The 19,361-nt window shown below is 34.8% G+C and overlaps 1 protein-coding gene across 1 annotated transcript; it reads left to right on the top strand.

Annotated features, from left to right (window-relative positions):
• Positions 1-2,770: 2,770 nt before the first annotated feature.
• LOC112515874 (ABC transporter B family member 19) lies at positions 2,771-15,881 on the top strand. Its single transcript, XM_025122826.1, has 10 exons — positions 2,771-3,232; positions 3,415-3,469; positions 4,039-4,214; positions 5,121-5,321; positions 7,137-7,396; positions 7,486-7,802; positions 8,150-8,373; positions 9,108-9,927; positions 10,378-10,619; positions 14,448-15,881. Exons 1-10 carry the CDS (start codon positions 2,981-2,983, stop codon positions 15,654-15,656), a joined length of 3,756 nt encoding a protein of 1,251 aa, XP_024978594.1. The 5' UTR covers positions 2,771-2,980; the 3' UTR covers positions 15,657-15,881.
• Positions 15,882-19,361: the final 3,480 nt, after the last annotated feature.

Raw genomic sequence — 19,361 nt, 5'->3', positions numbered from 1 at the left:
AAGTGAAAAAATCATTAAATTTTTTCATTTTGAATGATTAAGTTCCAGATTTTTTGATAAATACAATTTTTTTATTAACCTGGATATCCAACCCGCTATGCGAGCCGACTAATCCCAGGACGACCACCTGCTTTGCAAATAGTCCGGAGTCACCGCATTTGAACCTCCGTGGCCACAAGGGGATTTATATTCCTCCTTGGATTTGAACCAGAGACCTCCTGGTACTTTTGACCTTTAGAGCCAAGCTCAAACCAATCAGGCACCACCTTTGTGGTTATAAATACAATTGAATCTTTAGAAATTGGTTACCTACCACAAAAAGTAATCGATTAAGAATGTTTTAAAATATATATATTATTGATCCCAGATCTCTCAATAACACTAATAATTAAGTTAAGAATAACCAAATTATAGTGTTTGGATGAATAAAATGATGAACACTCAAAAACAATGTATGAACATTCAAAGAATAATCTTGAGTGCCAAGGATATCACTTTATTCCAATAATTATGAAAAATGTAAAACGTCAAAATTACAATAGGCCTAACCACCTATTTATACTAGAAAGCTAATAAGAAGATAACTATCTAGTGAAACTATTTAGCTAATCTTCTACTAATAGATAAAGCTTATCTTATAACAAGGATAAGCATTAAAACGAGATAAAATCTTATAGAATCCAGCTGTTGATTGGTCATCTCCAGCTGTCTTCCATGGGATATGAGTTCAACCTTATGTTCATATTTTCATTGCTTGCTTCTGGTTGAACTGGTGAAGGAAACTCCAAGTGTTATTGCCCAGAGGGGTTATGGAGATGCACTTTCCATCGCATCTCTGGTCAGTTCATCGACCCTCTGGTTGTTCTTCAGACAGTCATTTTTCTTTGAAGTCTTCCATTGGTCTTCTGGTTCTTCATCACTTGTTTGTCTTCATTACTTCATACATAATACTTATGGGGTCTAACACACACAAACACACACACACACACACACACACACACACACATATATATATATATATATATATCAATTTTATCGTTCCAAAACCTATGTCATTCAAACCTTTTCCATACAAATGATAGGGGTGTTCACAAACCCGACCAACCCAACACAACGCGAAATAACTCAACCCGAAGCAACCTGATGTCTAATCGAGTTGTAAAATTTTCAAATCGTAGGTATTGGGTTGATATTAAGTTACTATTATTTTAACCCAGCCAAATCCAATGAACTCGATATCATTTTATTTATTGGATTTAATATGATTGCTAAATTTATATTAATATATATATATATATATATATATATATATATATATTAGACAATTACACTATCATGTACGCTCTTCATATACATATATTTTCAATCTATTCATATCTCTATATAACTCATTCATATATATGTTCAATAACTGTGAACATATATATTTAAATTGAGAAAAATAACTGAATGTGATATACGTAAAAATTATGGATAAGTTGTATCAAATGGTTGATGATGAAAAAATAAATCATGAGTAGAAAAATAAGATATTCAAAGTTATAAGAATATTTTAATGTACCAATGTATCAACCCGACCAACCCGTACAGTTTTGGGTTGTGTTGGTTTGCACTTTGGTTTGGGTTGGGTTGAGTTAAGACTTTTCAAACCACAAACATTGAGTTGAGTTGTTCAAATGTCTTCAACCCGATCAATCCAACCCAACCCATAAGCACCCTACACAACGAGATCGCTTCCCCTTGCCACTCCTTGTCGCTCTATCGTTGTCCATTCTCTATACGACCCATCACCATAGTTGACCCCTGCCATTGATCTACCTTTTTCGATTCTCCCTTGTTACAACAATCTAATGGAGCATATATAAACATATAAAAAAAAGATCATGAACTGAAAAAAAGAAGAAGAAACAATCAGAGATCGATGGTAGGGCCAACGACAATGAAGGCGGTAACAGAGAACTGACGACGATGAGGCGACGAGGGATTCATATAACGTAGGATTTGAGAACGGTAAAACTAATTTATGTTTTTTACTTTAAAACTTTCATCGCAGGTTTCTAGTAGTTTTTTTGAGTTAAAACGACATGGGTAACCACTTTTTAAACGTCCGATTGTTTATTTATTCAAAAAAGGTCTAGTGGTTTAATCATTTAAAAATAAGAAAGTTTATGGTTTTTTCATTCGAAAATATAGTTTAAAAACTTAGAGACCATTTACCAAACACTTACCCAGTAAACACTAATGAATAAAATTTAACACTATCACTTACTTACTCGTAAAATTTAAACCCACCAAAACGAACAATTTTCCTGGTAAACACTAACCATGGTAGAAATCATTACATCATTAACGAGTAAGATTCTTGGTCTTTACCTTCATATTTACCGTGTAAGATTATTGATCTTTGTCATATTCATCAGATAAAATAATATAGTCTGGGAAAACTTATCCGGATAAAAATTTAATAAATCACCATTTAATCATTTAAAATAAAAAATTAATTGGTTTTCTTAAACTTCCCTAAAAAAATTAAAATTGACGGTGCAATTTAGCGGTATTTTTTTAACAACAAAAACAAAATAATTTAACAATTTATTTAATATTTGATATTTTCTTAAGATGTAAAATTCCATTTTTGTCCTTTGACTTGATTCTTTTTATAAACCAGGGTTAAACTTCCCCCCTTTCTTCTTTTATATAACTCACCTTCACATACCCTCGACACCCTCCACGAACCCAAACCCCCATTTTCTCTCTCTTTCTCTCTCTCTAGACTCCATTTGACCACAAGTCCAGTCTCACTGAGCTCCGCCATGCCTCACTCCACCACCGACCTCCGCCATGGCTGATTCCTAGATCTCACTCTCCTTTTTAACATCCTCTTCCATGGAGATTCAGCTGCTTCCAAAATTTATATTGTTTGATTTCTGAAAAAAGTTCGACACAATTTCTTCAGTTTATCTAACCGGAGTTTTGAAAAATGGCGGAGATGGCGGAGGCGACGAAGGCAATGCCAGCGCCGGCAGAGAAGAAGAAGGAACAAAGTGTACCGTTCTACCAGCTGTTCTCATTCGCAGATAAGTTCGATTACGTGCTCATGATTCTCGGTAGCATCGGCGCCATCATTCACGGATCTTCCATGCCTTTTTTCTTCCTTTTGTTCGGTCAAATGGTGAATGGTTTCGGGAAAAATCAATCCGATTTGAGTACAATGACTCATGAAGTCTCTAAGGTGATTGATTATTATAATAATCGCTTCAGATTAAACGATCCTCTTCCTTTGCATTTTGTGAAAATAGTGTGTGAAGAAGGCTCATCTAGTCTGATAACGATAGATTATATATTAATTTTCATACATGGATGCTATTTATAATTGATTCAGATCTGAATATTATTTACTCTAATTTAATGCAGTATGCTCTGTATTTTGTCTATCTTGGATTGGTCGTGTGCGTATCGTCTTACGCAGGTGAGAAGCAAAACTCGATCCGTTTCCCTCTCCCTCTCTCTCTTTCTCTCTCTCTATATATATATATATATATTCATTGGTTACGGTGAGAATGAGTCACGATTTCGTCTTTAAATCAATCCTAATTAAAAAGATATACTAGATCAACACTAATGAGATACATGATACCAATTCCTTTCTATAACATAATTTATGGGTTGATTTAAGACTAAAAATGATATTTATATGTTTACTTATGCTTCTTGACTTAACTCCTATTTTCGTATGTGTGTGTGTTTATATATATATATATTATATATATATTATATCGTTATATAAATTTATTGATTTCATACTTCATTATTTGCAAATGCTTATTTTAGCCAGTTCACCAAGGATGAGGTGCACGTGGGTTCCTTGCTATCCTTTGTCCTTTTCGTCACGTCCTTGGTCAAATGGTGGATATTTTTTTATAATAGTTCACAGATATCTCTAATGTCTACATCACTATTGATTTTAAGGAAGTTAAATTAGGCATGGTCAATAGTTAACTTGGTTAATTGATTGTGTTTTAAATTGAGAATGAATAGAAATCGGATGTTGGATGTATACCGGAGAACGACAAGTAAGCGCGTTGAGGAAGAGGTATTTGGAATCAGTTTTGAAACAGGACGTCGGATTTTACGACACGGATGCAAGGACGGGAGATATAGTTTTTAGCGTCTCCACGGATACACTCCTTGTCCAGGACGCCATTAGCGAGAAGGTGATCTCTCTTTTCAGCATATACATTCAAATAGATTTTTTTAAGAATTCATGCATAAACATTCCATTCTACCATTTAAAATGTAGAAAAGGATTGTATTCCAAAACAACAAAATCTTCATAACTGCTAATGACAGGCGGATGTTAAATTATATGAGCTAACGTGCACCACAAAAGATGATGATTCTAAATAGATGCTTTGCTCTAAGAACGGACAACCTACATCTACACATAACCACAAACTTGAAAGATGATGTTCGGCGTGGGTTAATCCAAGTATGCTAATTTGCGCAGATAATGTCCCATTGTTATTGGCCCCATGTCCCCACCATTAATGGACCGATACTACCATAAATGATGATTCTTTTTTTCGTTTCAGTTTCTTTGGAAAAATACTACTCCATCCTTAGATTCCATCCGAATTTATTTTAGTATATAGTCTTCAGGGTTCTTAATTTGAATCGTTACCTAATATTATATACTAAATATTTTGAATTTGAGGACGAAGTTTTTTTTTTTTCCTGAGAAACTGAATCATAAAAATGAATTATCATTTATGGTGGTATTGGTCTACTAATGGCGGAGACATGGGGTCCAATAATGAACGAGACATTAATCCGCACAAATTAGCATACTTGAATTAACCCGAACGTATACCATCTTTCAAGGTTTGTGGTTATGTGTAGACGAAGATTGTCCATTTTTAAGCTTTTTTTTAGAATCATCATCTTTTGAGGTGCACGTTAGCGTACACAATTTAACGTGTGCCGTCATTAGCACCTTTTAAGACTTTGTTGTTTTTGAATATAAATACTGCTGTTTAACTAATTCTTTTCGACATTTTAAACTCAAATTATGAATTTCCATAAACATCAAGTGTTAAAGTTTTACCATGCTCCAACATTAGGTGGGAAACTTTATCCATTATCTCTCAACATTTTTGGCTGGATTGGTGGTTGGTTTCGTGTCGGCATGGAAGCTAGCTCTTCTAAGTGTTGCAGTGATCCCAGGAATTGCCTTTGCGGGTGGCCTATATGCATATACTCTTACAGGTCTCACTTCCAAGAGCCGTGAATCCTATGCGAATGCTGGCATCATCGCCGAGCAGGTGATCTTACTTCGTCACTGTTTCTAGCCTCGATAAATTACTTGCGCATCCTTTTTCCAGTAACCGTGGTATCTGATAACTTTAGCTCAACTAGTTTGTGTTCCTTCCACAAAACTTAAAATTGTTGGAGTCCCACTGCTAGAGTTGGACTATTTCTTTTGTATATATATGTTTGGAACTTTCCTTTCCTCCTCATGGCCTTTTTGGAGAGTGATTTGGGAGTTCTATGTATTCCGGGAACCAAGGGGGTGTTTGTAAGATCCCTTGGGGTGGGGGTTCCACATATTCTCATAAGAACTTCATTCCGGTTAACATTGCACATGACAGGATTGAGGGGGATACAAAAACACCAAAATAGGCGGGAACAAAATTAAGGGAGACAAAGACTGATAAATTACTAAAGTAATCATGTCAAATTAATGACACAAATAGCCATTTTGGCCGACCAAATTTACCTTTTAGCTATTTCTCTCTAGCTTTTTCAACAAAATCATCACTTCTGCAAGTAACCATTTCTCAACTTAACACATTCGTAACAGGGACCAAATCTGTAAATTAGTCTAAATACTTCCTCAACTTGCGAACCCATTCTGAAAATTGATTTTTTTAATTTTTGGCCCTTCCGCAAGTTCAAGAAGTGTTACCGTAGGATGTGGTAATTTTGTTGAAAAAGTAGAAGAAAATAGCTAATAGGTAAATTTCTACTTTTGTTAATTTCCGTTAGGTTAATCGTATGATTGTACCTCTTTTCTTGCCACAAGTTTCATAACGTTATGATTTCCCAAGATTTCCACTTAACTTTGCCTGCCTTAATTAAATTAAATTGTTACTTTGTGGAAATCAATGGTACTTTCAAAGTTGTGTGATCATCATATATTACACAGCATGCGCTACAGTGATAAGAACACCTTGCCTCATGTATTGCTTTACTTTTTACCCCTTCACTTTTAGTCTCTTGTTTCCTTAGTGTGGTATTAATCAACTACTAATTTTATCATATACATCTACATTATTTGCAATGATTTTGTTTCACATTTATCCACCTTTGAATCACAGTTATGAAAAAGCTTTTGTTAAGAAAGACACGTTAAATTTAAGGACTTCAAAAGTAAAAGTGTTTGACCACTTTATCATTCTGTACCTAATCATCCACCATCTATCAATTAGTTCCTTACGAGAGCGTTTGGTATCCAGACATGATAGGATAAAACAATTGTTCAACGTTTGGTAAGAGAGAACAGATAAAATGACCAATTTACCGCTAATGAGTTGTTTATATATTTTGATTAATTTGTATAGTTTATTAAATTATAATAAAATAAATATTTTTTATAACAAAATATCTTATTAGAAAGTTTTCGTCAAGATTATTAAAACGACACTAAAATAAAAAGTTTATGTAGTTTTAAAATTTTATTCTATACCTTTTCTAAATTATTTTTCATTATTAATATTTAACTAATTACATAAATTAACCAATAATATATAGATACGTATGAAAATAATATTTTGAGGAATGAGGATGATAAAGTGAAATTTTAAAAAGAATAAAATATAATAAATAAAATTTAAAGAATTAATAAAATGTAAAAAAAGAGACGTATTTGATGTTTTAGAAAATAATTAAGTTTTATTTTGATGTTATATTAGTAAAATTTAGATGTGTTCCACCTTGAACCTTGGGTTGGAAGACGCCTGTTCCAAACATGGAACAATGATCATGTTCTATAGTGTCAAACGCCTCACCCTACCTGGTGATTTTCTTGCTCTACTTTTTCAATGCGATCTTCTAAAGCTTATTAAGAATGAAAACAGGCTATTGCGCAAGTAAGAACGGTGTACTCATATGTCGGCGAGACCAAGGTTCTGGACTCATATTCAGATGCAATACAACACACCCTCAAACTTGGCTATAAGGCCGGGATGGCAAAAGGTTTGGGACTAGGATGTACGTATGGAATCGCATGCATGTCTTGGGCACTTGTTTTCTGGTATGCCGGTGTGTTTATTAGGAGCGGACAGACAGATGGCGGAAAGGCTTTCACCGCCATTTTCTCCGCCATTGTTGGTGGCATGTAAGATCTCTTATTTAGTTCTCTTACATCATAAATCCAATTTCAACCATCACTTTTGGAAGTTTAATCAAACAAGTGGATCATAACAGGAGTTTGGGTCAGTCTTTTTCAAATCTTGGAGCATTCAGCAAAGGAAAAGCTGCTGGATATAAGTTATTGGAAATTATTAAGCAAAAACCGACTATAGTTCAGGATTCTACAGACGGGAAGTGCTTGACGGAGGTCAATGGAAATATCGAGTTCAAGGAAATCTCTTTCAGTTACCCTTCAAGGCCAGATGTATTTATCTTTAGAGATTTCTCCATTTTCTTCCCGGCTGGAAAGACGGTTGCAGTCGTTGGAGGTAGCGGGTCTGGTAAAAGCACTGTTGTTTCCCTGATAGAAAGGTTCTATGACCCTAATCAAGGTAAATCAACCAATTTTCTGGTAAATCAGACAATTTTCTTTTATGCTATTGACGAGGGAAATTTATAGAAATAGCCAATCTCCCGACCTCTTTTCACTTTATAGCCATTTTCAGACCTCAATAAAGTTCCACGTCAGGATTCTACTTCTTTTCTTTTGTTGAAAACCAATCTTCATGCATATGCGCAAGGATTGGCTATAAAGTAAAGTGAGGTCTGAAAATGGCTAAAAAGTGAAACCCCGGTAGATTGCCTATTTTTGTAAATTTCCCTGTTGACAAGCTATTTGTTTTCAGAATTATATTGGGGACTTAGTTTTTTTTATCGACTAATTTGACGGGTTATGCAGGGCAAATATTGCTAGATAATGTGGACATTAAGACTCTGCAACTACGATGGTTGCGTGATCAAATTGGTCTTGTGAACCAAGAACCTGCACTCTTTGCCACTACGATACTTGAAAACATACTTTATGGAAAACCAGATGCAACTACAGCTGAAGTCGAAGCTGCGACCTCTGCTGCCAATGCTCATAGCTTCATCACCTTGCTTCCTAATGGCTATCACACCCAGGTTTGTAGATGTTTACCATATATTAAAACGTGTTTAACTACTTAAATGAAGCGTCTTTCATTTTAGGATTTTATCTAAACATCGTATATAAACAACTAGAGCACTATACACTGTTTGTTACAGCTTAATGAGCTTAATGGGACTCACATCTTATACGGTCAGCTATACATGACTGTTTGGTAGTGACTTAATGATATAGAAAGTGTTTTATTCAATAAGCTTCTAGGGGGGCTTAGTACAAAAAGCCAATTTTTTCCAGATATGCCCCTCCCTATTAAAAAAACACGCTCCTTTCATCTATGAAAAAACCCACCCAACAAAAAGCTTCGCAATCTATACTTACATTAATTCACATAGGCAACTTTATCCATACAAGAGTTAATGAAAAACCAACCAAACATCCCCTCACATTGGTTAGAATTGGACCATTTCACTTGACTATATGCGGTAATCTCTTTTCTCTAGTGCTCTTTGGAGAGTTATACAATAGGGTTTCACATGGTATCCGAGAGCCAAGGTCTACCACTCGTGAACAATCTTTGCATCTAGCCTTTGTTAGAGAGGGTGTGTTAGAGTACCTCATCGGCTAGACGTGAACCATTTCACCTGAATATATGTTGAAACCTTTTTAATTTTTTCTCCACTCAAGGGTTCTTTTGGAAAGTAATGTAACAGAGTTCCACGTATTCTCACAACTTTTACATTACGCAAAGTGTTGACGAATTGATCTCCAGGTTGGGGAGAGAGGAGTTCAGCTATCCGGTGGTCAAAAACAGAGAATCGCGATTGCTAGAGCAATGTTGAAAAATCCCAAAATCCTCCTCCTTGATGAGGCAACCAGTGCCCTTGATTCGGGTTCTGAGAGCATCGTTCAAGAAGCTCTTGATCGTCTAATGATCGGAAGGACAACTGTTGTGGTTGCACATCGTCTCTCTACTATAAGAAACGTTGATTCAATCGCAGTCATTCAACAAGGCCAGATCGTGGAGACTGGAACCCACGAAGAGCTGATTTCAAAACCCGGGGCATACGCTTCCTTAATTCGATTCCAAGAAATGGTGGGAAACCGAGACTTCTCAAATCCTTCGACCCACCGTACACGTTCATCACGATTGAGTCATTCATTGTCAACAAAATCTCTTAGCCTCCGGTCTGGAAGCTTAAGAAACTTAAGCTATCAGTACAGCACCGGTGCAGATGGTCGTATAGAAATGATTTCAAATGCTGAAACCGATAGAAAAAATCCAGCTCCGAGTGGGTATTTCTTCCGTCTTCTGAAGATGAATTCTCCCGAGTGGCCTTATTCCTTAATGGGTGCTGTCGGCTCGATTCTATCTGGATTTATCGGTCCAACTTTCGCCATCGTGATGAGCAATATGATTGAAGTTTTTTATTTCAACAACCCCGCTCGCATGGAGAGAAAGACCAAAGAGTACGTTTTCATCTACGTTGGAGCAGGTCTATATGCCGTTGTTGCATACTTGATCCAGCATTACTTCTTTAGTATCATGGGAGAGAACCTTACCACAAGAGTAAGAAGGATGATGCTTTCAGGTATGTATATGCATTACATTCTAGAGGTGGAAAATTCTTAAAATAAAAAATAGGAACACCATGGTAACCGTTCATATTTATGGTATAGTATGTTTATATGCATACAAGTAATCGAAGTGGTTTCTTGGTTTTTATGCACGTGTACATGTTATGTACATGTGCATACCGGACAAATTGTTTGTATACACCATACAGTCCGGATGAAAGGTTACCACGTATTCCTCAGTTTTTTTTTTTTTTTGCGGATTTTCCTGAACCTAACCTTTATATTCTAAACTGTAAATATTTGCAGAAATGTGAGATTATTCATGATGAATATATCTATATATTCATCATGAATGTTTACAAAATACTGATGGTTCTCGAATGAATTTGCTTTGTATTCTAATTCTTTCTTCTTAATTATGTTTTTATTCATGTGAAAAGTTTTATAAACCGTTTCTTGTTTAGCGATCATGAGAAATGAAGTTGGATGGTTCGATGAAGAGGAGCATAACTCTAGTCTAGTTGCGGCTCGGCTAGCAACAGATGCAGCAGACGTGAAATCCGCCATAGCCGAGAGGATCTCGGTTATATTACAGAACATGACATCTCTTCTCACTTCATTTGTAGTTGCATTCATTGTGGAATGGAGGGTCTCACTTCTCATTCTTGGCACCTTCCCTCTTCTTGTCCTTGCCCATTTTGCTCAGGTAATACGACACTCCCTCTATTACTGTTACATATAGCATTGTTTATTTTAATGTTGATTGTTTCTTAGGGCCTGTTTATAAGCAGTTTTAATGATTTTAGTGGGAGTTAGAACTTATTCGGTCATTATACATGGGTCAACTATACATAACTGTTTGGTGGTGATTTAATGATATAGAAGGTAGCTTATTCAGTAAGCTTTTAGGAAGGAGCTTTATGTAGAAAACCAAGTTTTTTCAAACCTGCCCCTCTCAATTAAAAAACAAGCTCTTTTCATTAATGAAAAACCTTTTCAAACAAAAATCTTCTCAATTTATACAAACATATTAATCCACACAGACAACTATATTCATACAAGACTGAATGAAAAAACAACCAAACAGCCCCTTAGTCGTTCAGCCATACAGGATTCTTTCTTTATTGCTTAATCGTCAAGCCACTAGTCGTCAAAATGATATATGGAATAAGCCAAGACCCCTCACTTGTTCCCATTAAGCCATCTTATACAAATTAATACCAGAAATGCCCCATAAATAATCACTACAACGAAATTGATTTTATAAAACACCTAAAATGTAGAAACGTCCTAAAAAGTAGTTTATAAGACTTAAGTTTATAGGACCAAACCAAAAAAGGTCATATCTAAAATGTTACAAGTATTAGACGTTTCAACAAGTTTTTTAGGACGATCTTAAAATAAAGTGTCGTATTAGATATTTTATATGACATTATTTGAAAAAGTGTCATATAAACACAAGTATACTATAAAAAGATGGGTTTATGGAACAAACTTTTCAAAAGTGTCATATAAAATAGCTAATAGGAGAGTTTATTTTATAAACCTACTAAAAAAACTTGTTAAAACGCCAAAAAACGTCCTGTAAACCTGTTGTAACATTTTTCAAATAAGACGGTTTATAGTTTGGTCTTATAAAGTATTCAATTAGGATGCTTAGACAATCTAGCCCAATCAATTTTGTTGTAGTGAATCAAACCCTCTCTTTGCTTTCCTCATCCTGACGGACAACTTAATTCTAAAAAAATAAAATAAATAGCAGTTAGACAAATTATCCAAATTGTTTATTGGTAAGCATTTGCTACAAAAAGCACGATAATGATTTTAAGTTGGACGTTTATCCCACGCTCTTATCTTGCTTAACCAATTTGTATTGGTAAGTGAAACCACGCTTACCGGCACTTAAGAGTTGATAATACTTTAATTACTTAAGTGATCTTGATTTGGGTAAATATTATCTTTGATATTAAACGACAAGAATGTATGTATACTGAAAGTGGCAGAAATCTAGTGCCCTGCATGTGCTTCCTCTATTCCGGTTCATACTTTCCCGAAACTCACACCTGACTGTGACTGACCAACTCACTCATTTACAATACTCCTCTTACTCCAATAAAGTATCCACTTTCTTTTTTTATCTCAAATTTCAAATTACAACATTCAAAAATCTATTTTCAAACTTTTTTCTTAAATCTTGTTTTTAGATCAAAATGTAATGGAACACTACAAATTTTGGTAAAAGATTCCTTCGAGCCCATCACTTCCATGCCACTAGGAAATTCATTCCCTCTTGTGCGTCAGAACATTTATGAGTTCGTCTAGAATTTTAAACTAGTTAATGATAACTACAGCATTGCATTCTAGGAGTAGGTCGTAAGCAGCGATGGACCCAAAAAACTTTTTGTCGTGTATGTTCATGGATTAAATGCCCACCTGATGTATTTTAGTTAAATTCTACCATTTTAAGGGATTCTTTAAGTTTTTCGGTATTCAAAGGACTTTTTCAGTTTTTTAGTTGATTTCGAGAGACTTTTTGCTTGATGTCCCTTGTATTTTCTAATATCTCGGAATACCCCTCAAAATTTGGCCGTGGACCCGGTAATTTTGTTGAGTCGGTGCAACTTTAAGATGGATCAAATGATTGCAAAATAACCTGATGTATTTTAGTCTAATTCCACCATTTCGAGGGACTCTTTTAAGTTTTTTGGTTGATTTTAAAAGATTTTTTCGAGTTTTTAGTTGATTTTGAAATAATTTTTTGGTTTTTTAATTGATATTCCAAGTTTTTCTAATACCTTAGAACACCCTCAAAAATTAACGTTACATCTTTAATACTAAAAAAAAATATAAAAAAATTATAGTTAAACGAATGCATAAACTCCACTGAGATCTTCAGTCTGCCATGCTTATGGGTATCCACAACTACAAGGACTCACTAGAATTATTTTAGAAAATAATACAAAATTCGACACAGTTGATTAGGTTGACTGGTTTTGAGAGTAGTGTCCAATTTAAAAATAAATATAAAATACACATGAACATGAACATTTATCTAGAAAAAGTATCCTGTATATTTAAACTAGAGTGGGGTACAAAAGATGAGAAGAAGAGGACATAGAATGCAGTTTTACTTGATTGCTGCATTTACTTAAAATATTCAGAGACACTATTGAATGTGAATGGCAGAGATTCTTAACCCGTGACCGCTGCATTCTCTTCCATAATTATAATAATCTATACCTTTTGCCATTTAACTTTCACTCTTCCTTTTTTTTAATTTCCATTGGAGCCTCTATTAATTGTCAGAAGCATTTATGCATACAGCAATGGGCCTCTGCTCTAGGGTCCCAACTTGTTTTGTTTTCTTCTATCAGCAAGGCAGGCATGCAAGCATTACACCCTCCCTTCATTCATGTTCCACATCTTATGGACTTAATTATATATAGCTGGGAAATATTCAGAAAAAAAACTTACATTTTTTTTTTCATAAAACTCTTCTTAGAAACTTACTGAATAAGCTACTATCAAATATTCATATATAACTGACTGAATAAGTTGTAAGTCATATTAAACTACTAACAAATAGAACCTTAATGACAAACCAACCAAACAACCCAAAAGGGCATATGACTGGAAAAAACACAGTAAAAGAATTTATTAAACATCTGGGTTTTTAGTAAGAATCTATGACTGGACATGAATGTGTAAACTATTTTTGTAAGAATATGATGAAAGGTTGCTTTATTTTGATCAACAGTGGGAGTGATACATTTTGATCAACTACCACTACACTAGATATCTGTCCTTTGTCGCATACCCATTTACTTCTCTAACACTTCTGGGTCCCAGACATGACTACCTTCTAACTCAGGGTCACCGCTTTTACTCCCATACTAAGGGTAATTATGTCATTTCGTTTCTGTACAATCTTCCATGAAACAATATTTCAATTAAATAATGATTATTGTTAACGTGAGCTATGGATCTTGAAGAACGAAGACCATTTATTTTCAAATTGAATTAATTGTTAAAACATGAATTAAAATGAAAATAACATCATTTCTATATAAAATTAAACAATCTCATTAATTACTGTGTTGAATACCTCAAACCAAACCACCCCTAATCAAACCATAATTGTGGAGATTCATCTTAAGACAGCTTAAAAATATTCTAAAAATGTCATTTTATGAGCTTATTGAAAATTTTCCGTTTGTTTAGACATAAGTTAGTTTATTTTTTGCAATTTTTGAACATGCTATTTTTAAGTCATTTTACATTGTCATTTACTTATCATCTAGTTTTTTAAAATTACATAATATTTATATATTGCAAACTAAACTCACATGCTTCTCAAATTTGATGAGACTTTAATCTTTAACCTCCAAAAGGATGAGGTTATTGTACATCGTTGGGCTAATGACCCTTTGATTTACCAGCCTAACAACTAGTTTTTAGCTAATAACTAGCTTATCAGTCAACAATTAATTTACGTGGTTGGTTTGCCAAAGATAACGGATTTCCAATTTTACAGCAACTTTCTCTCAAAGGTTTCGCCGGAGACACAGCAAAGGCGCATGCCAAAACGAGCATGATTGCAGGTGAAGGAGTAAGCAACATTCGGACCGTCGCAGCCTTCAACGCCCAAGACAAGATCCTCTCTCTATTCTCCGCCGAACTCCGTGTCCCCCAGAAACAAAGCCTTCGTCGAAGCCAGTTTTCTGGCATGCTCTTCGGTATCTCCCAACTCACTCTCTTTGCATCCGAAGCCCTAATCCTCTGGTACGGTGCCCACCTCGTTTCCGAAGGTCTTTCCACCTTCTCGAAAGTCATCAAAGTATTCATTGTCTTGGTCATCACCGCAAACTCGGTAGCTGAAACAGTCAGCCTCGCTCCGGAGATCATCCGAGGCGGTGAAGCCATCGGCTCGGTCTTTTCCATTCTCGATAGATCAACACGAATCGACCCCGATGATCCCGATGCCGATCCCGTCGAAACGATTCGCGGTGAGATCGAGCTACGTCGTGTTGACTTCTCGTACCCGTCACGTCCGGACGTCATTGTTTTTAAGGATTTCAGTCTTAGAATACGGGCTGGCCAGAGCCAAGCTCTGGTCGGTGCTAGCGGTTCAGGGAAAAGCTCGGTCATTGCATTGATCGAGCGTTTCTACGACCCGACCGCCGGAAAAGTCATGATTGATGGAAAAGACATCCGGCGGTTGAATCTAAAATCTCTCCGTTTGAAAATCGGACTCGTCCAACAAGAACCCGCGCTATTTGCCGCAAGCATAATGGAGAACATCTCGTACGGAAAAGACGGAGCTACCGAGGCAGAAGTTATCCAAGCCGCAACCGCCGCAAACGTGCATACATTCGTTAGCGGTTTACCAGAAGGGTATAACACTCCGGTGGGCGAGAGAGGTGTTCAACTCTCGGGCGGACAAAAACAAAGAATCGCAATAGCACGAGCCATTCTCAAAAACCCGACAATTCTACTTCTCGACGAAGCAACCAGCGCTCTAGATGCCGAATCAGAGTGCGTGCTCCAAGAAGCACTCGAACGGCTCATGAGGGGTCGAACTACGGTGGTGATTGCTCACCGCTTATCAACGATCCGAGGCGTGGACAATATCGGTGTGGTCCAAGATGGTCGAATCGTCGAACAAGGAAGCCATGGTGAGCTAATAAGCCGACCAGAAGGGGCTTACTCGAGGCTGTTGCAGCTACAACAACATCGCGTATGAAAGAAAAATTAATTAAAAATGGTTGGTTTTACGTAGAAGGAAAAATAGTAAATTGTGCATGTTTTTGATATCCGATCCGATCCAATCAACCATTTCTGATAAATCCCATTTGCTTAGGTGATGTTTAAGCTTGGGATTCATTTGGTTGCATGGTAACTACCCTCCCACCCAACATCTTGTAATTGAATGCTTGTTATATTATTATAATTATATACTTTTTCCTAATTCCAATCGTTAAAAGTCTCAAATTTGCTTATAGGGTTTTTTATTGATTAGTTATCTGTATAAACTTAGAAGATTTTTGTTTGAGAGAGTTTTTTGATAGATAAAATGAACATGTTTTTTTATTTCATAAGAAACTTGACTTTTTGCATAAAACTCTTCTAGAAACTTATTGAATAAGTCACATTCTATATAATTAAGTCATTGTCAAAAGTCATATATAGCTAATCAAATAAGTTGAGTCCTATAAAGCTCATTAAGCTGCTAAGTGCCAACAAACAAAGCGTTCGACTTGTACCAATCAAACGAATCCAGTATATCCCATTTGAGATGGAACTTAGGGAAGTAAAAAGTACGCAAATACGACATCAACTTCTGAAAAGTAAAACTGTTACTTATAAAGATCTCCGACTTTTGAAAAATGTAACAAAGAAAGAAAAACGTAACAAAGAAAGAAAAACATATATGATAAGGATTTGAGAAGCTCGTTAAGAGAAAGTAATAACATACAAAAGAAGTATGTACAAAAAAAAAAACTAATTAAATCTTGTCCCCAAATCTTATGCCTCATCTTTTTTTTTTAATTATATAATATTTATACGGCAAATATAACAAATAAACTCACACACACTCTTTATTTTTGGTGAGATTTGAACCTCTGACCTCCAAGTAAGCCAAAAACTTACATACCACTAGACCAAAGACCCTTTGGTCTTATGCCTCATCTCTGTCTAACAATCGTATGAAAACACATCATCAAAGACAAAATGATTAAACAAATTTATATTAGATAAAATAATAATTATGTGTCTTTTTACCATTACCAATCCCATCTTTCACATTTTCTCTCCCTACCTCCTTTCTATAACGTTACAGCTCCCTACTTCGTTCCCAAAAGCTTCTGTCATATTTCACGTCCTTAAAAATGTCTAAAGTCATCATGTTTAACCTCACTCGTCCATCCCAAGCCCAATTCAGCCTACCCTTTTCGTCGCCAGTCACTACTTTTGTAACCACACCTATTATTTTCGGGATATGTTAGAATCTTTGCTATATATACTTGTATAAAAGATGTAATGATATTAGTTATGAATGGCCCCCATATGGATTATGGATAGTTAGAAAGAAAAAGAAAAAGGGGGAGGGGGTGAGTCTTTTTCAAAGGCCATGTGATGTGCAAGTGATGGTTTTAACTTTAAGAATGTGGGTCTTGTGATGTTGTAAATTTCAGCACACACGTTTGCTTTGCTTTCAGCCCCACACAAGCTATGGGGTTCTTGATTATGACCTCTATGCATGGGTTTTTATGTCTTCAATTATTAACAAACAACCAACCATAAAGCAAGCGACTGTTTCGTTTAGTCAAAAGAACGAAAATCGGAATAAAAATGGAAATAAAATTGGGACTGAATTTCGTTTTTCAACATGGACTTGGCCATAACCTCTAGTTTTGATCAGGGAAACAACAGAAAATGAATCTGAAGGATTTTGTAGGTTCATTGATCAGGGTTCTTCACCTAATTTTTGATCAGGAAAACAACAGAAAATGAATTTGAAGGATTTTATAGGTTCGTTGACCAGGGTTCTTCACCTAATTTACAGATCTTACTAAATTACACAAAAGATTGGGGCTGATATGGATGTTTTCGAGAGCAAACATTAAGTTTAACAACTTTGGTGGTCGTGCTCTTTACAAAAACTGGTCATAAAATATATAATCCAAGATGGCTGTATTTTTCATAAAAACTACCCATCATATATTTAGCTATGGATTTACATCTACTGATACGAGCATGCATCCCGCATCTTCAGCCTGCATTATAGCTAAACGGAACCCCTTGGGTTTCGAAAGATCCTATCGGGTTTGGATCTTTAAAAGTAGTGTAAAAATCTCTAAAATAAAAGGTTCAATAATTTCCATTATCACATTAAAAAAACAAAAATTACAACATAATAATAAGCATCCAAAGGAGGATGAATGATCTTCTTCTGATAACACTCTAAATCGTGAGATATCTAAAAACATGTTTATCATGTGTTATTTTATATGATTTTTTTATAATAACTGACATACATTTGTTTCATAATGTGTTTATTCACAACTTCATATGCACTCCGTTCATAATGTGAACCATTTGGACGTGTCTGTGAAACAAAAAATACACATAAAAAAGTTTCACATCGTGAACAGAATACATACGAATCAAACATATTCTAAAACAAATATACATTAAATACTATACTTAAATAAAAAAAGATCATGTAAAACAAAATCCTGAAATATTTTTTTTTTTATATATTTTAAAGTTCTCAAATGATTAAATTCAGATATAAAAATACTAAAAATAAATAAAATAACATTCATTTTTCATAGGTGACAAAGTGAAAACGGGTTCAATGTATCTAACAATGAATCATATCTGGTTTACGTATAAAAAAACAAGTTGGATTCACCTACCAAAATCTATTTTCTTATTTTTTTTAATTCGTAAATAATTAAATTATTAAATATCATATATAAAAATTATTATTAAAATAATGGTTTAATTAATAAAAAACGACTTAAAAATGTACTTATTTCGAAAAGATAATCTAAGATGGAGATTCGAAATTTATGTTGCGTTTGTTTTTTAAGAGGTGTTGAAATCAGAAGTATGATTTCACTTTCGATTTATTAGAGTTTGGATCAGTAAGAATGTTTGTTTTTACGTCTGAAGTCTGAAATCTGAATCGGTCAAACTAGTGCAAAAATAAAAGATAAATACTTTTTTTACAAAAGTAAAGAAAATAAATAGTTTTTGCTGATAAATCTTTTCCAACTCCCAAAATATAAACCATTTGGTAGAGGACGGATTATGATTAACAGGTTTAAAGGATACATTTACCACTTAAAATTTACCAAAAGTAATGGTGGTTGTTTTTTGTTCATTTTTCTAGGCTTTTTATGTTCAATTGTGTTTGTTTATGTTCGTTCGTTTAACATCTTAACGGACAAAGACGAACAAACTAATTTGCTTAACGAACGAGCACGACAAAACATCTTTCCTTAACGAACAAATATGAACATGAAAAAATTGTTTGTTTTCATTCGTTCGTTAAGTTAGCATCTTAACAAACATACACTAACGATGACAGTTTCTTAACTAACTATAATAAATTTTGTTCGTTTATCGTTCGTATCCGGTTAAGTTAAACGAACGGACATGAACACAAAATGTTCGTTTGTTAATAGTTCATGTCCATTTATTTGTTCAGTTAAATTAAAGGAATAAACATAAACAAGCATCTGTTCGTGTTCGTTCAGTTCGCTTACAACCCTAACTATCAACTAATTTTTTTCTCACACATCAACACCAATGTTTACTTTTTACATTACAAATACACGATTTCACCTAACTATAACGTAAAAGATGTAGGGTTGTTTGTTTACCTCTTAATAGTTCCATTAAGATGCAACATCTGAATTGTTAAGAGGTGAATCTT

The sequence above is a fragment of the Cynara cardunculus genome (genome assembly GCF_001531365.2).
Source record: "Cynara cardunculus var. scolymus isolate 2C chromosome LG 7, CcrdV1, whole genome shotgun sequence".
NCBI lineage: Eukaryota > Viridiplantae > Streptophyta > Magnoliopsida > Asterales > Asteraceae > Cynara > Cynara cardunculus.
This window is presented reverse-complemented; position numbering and strand designations above follow the sequence as displayed.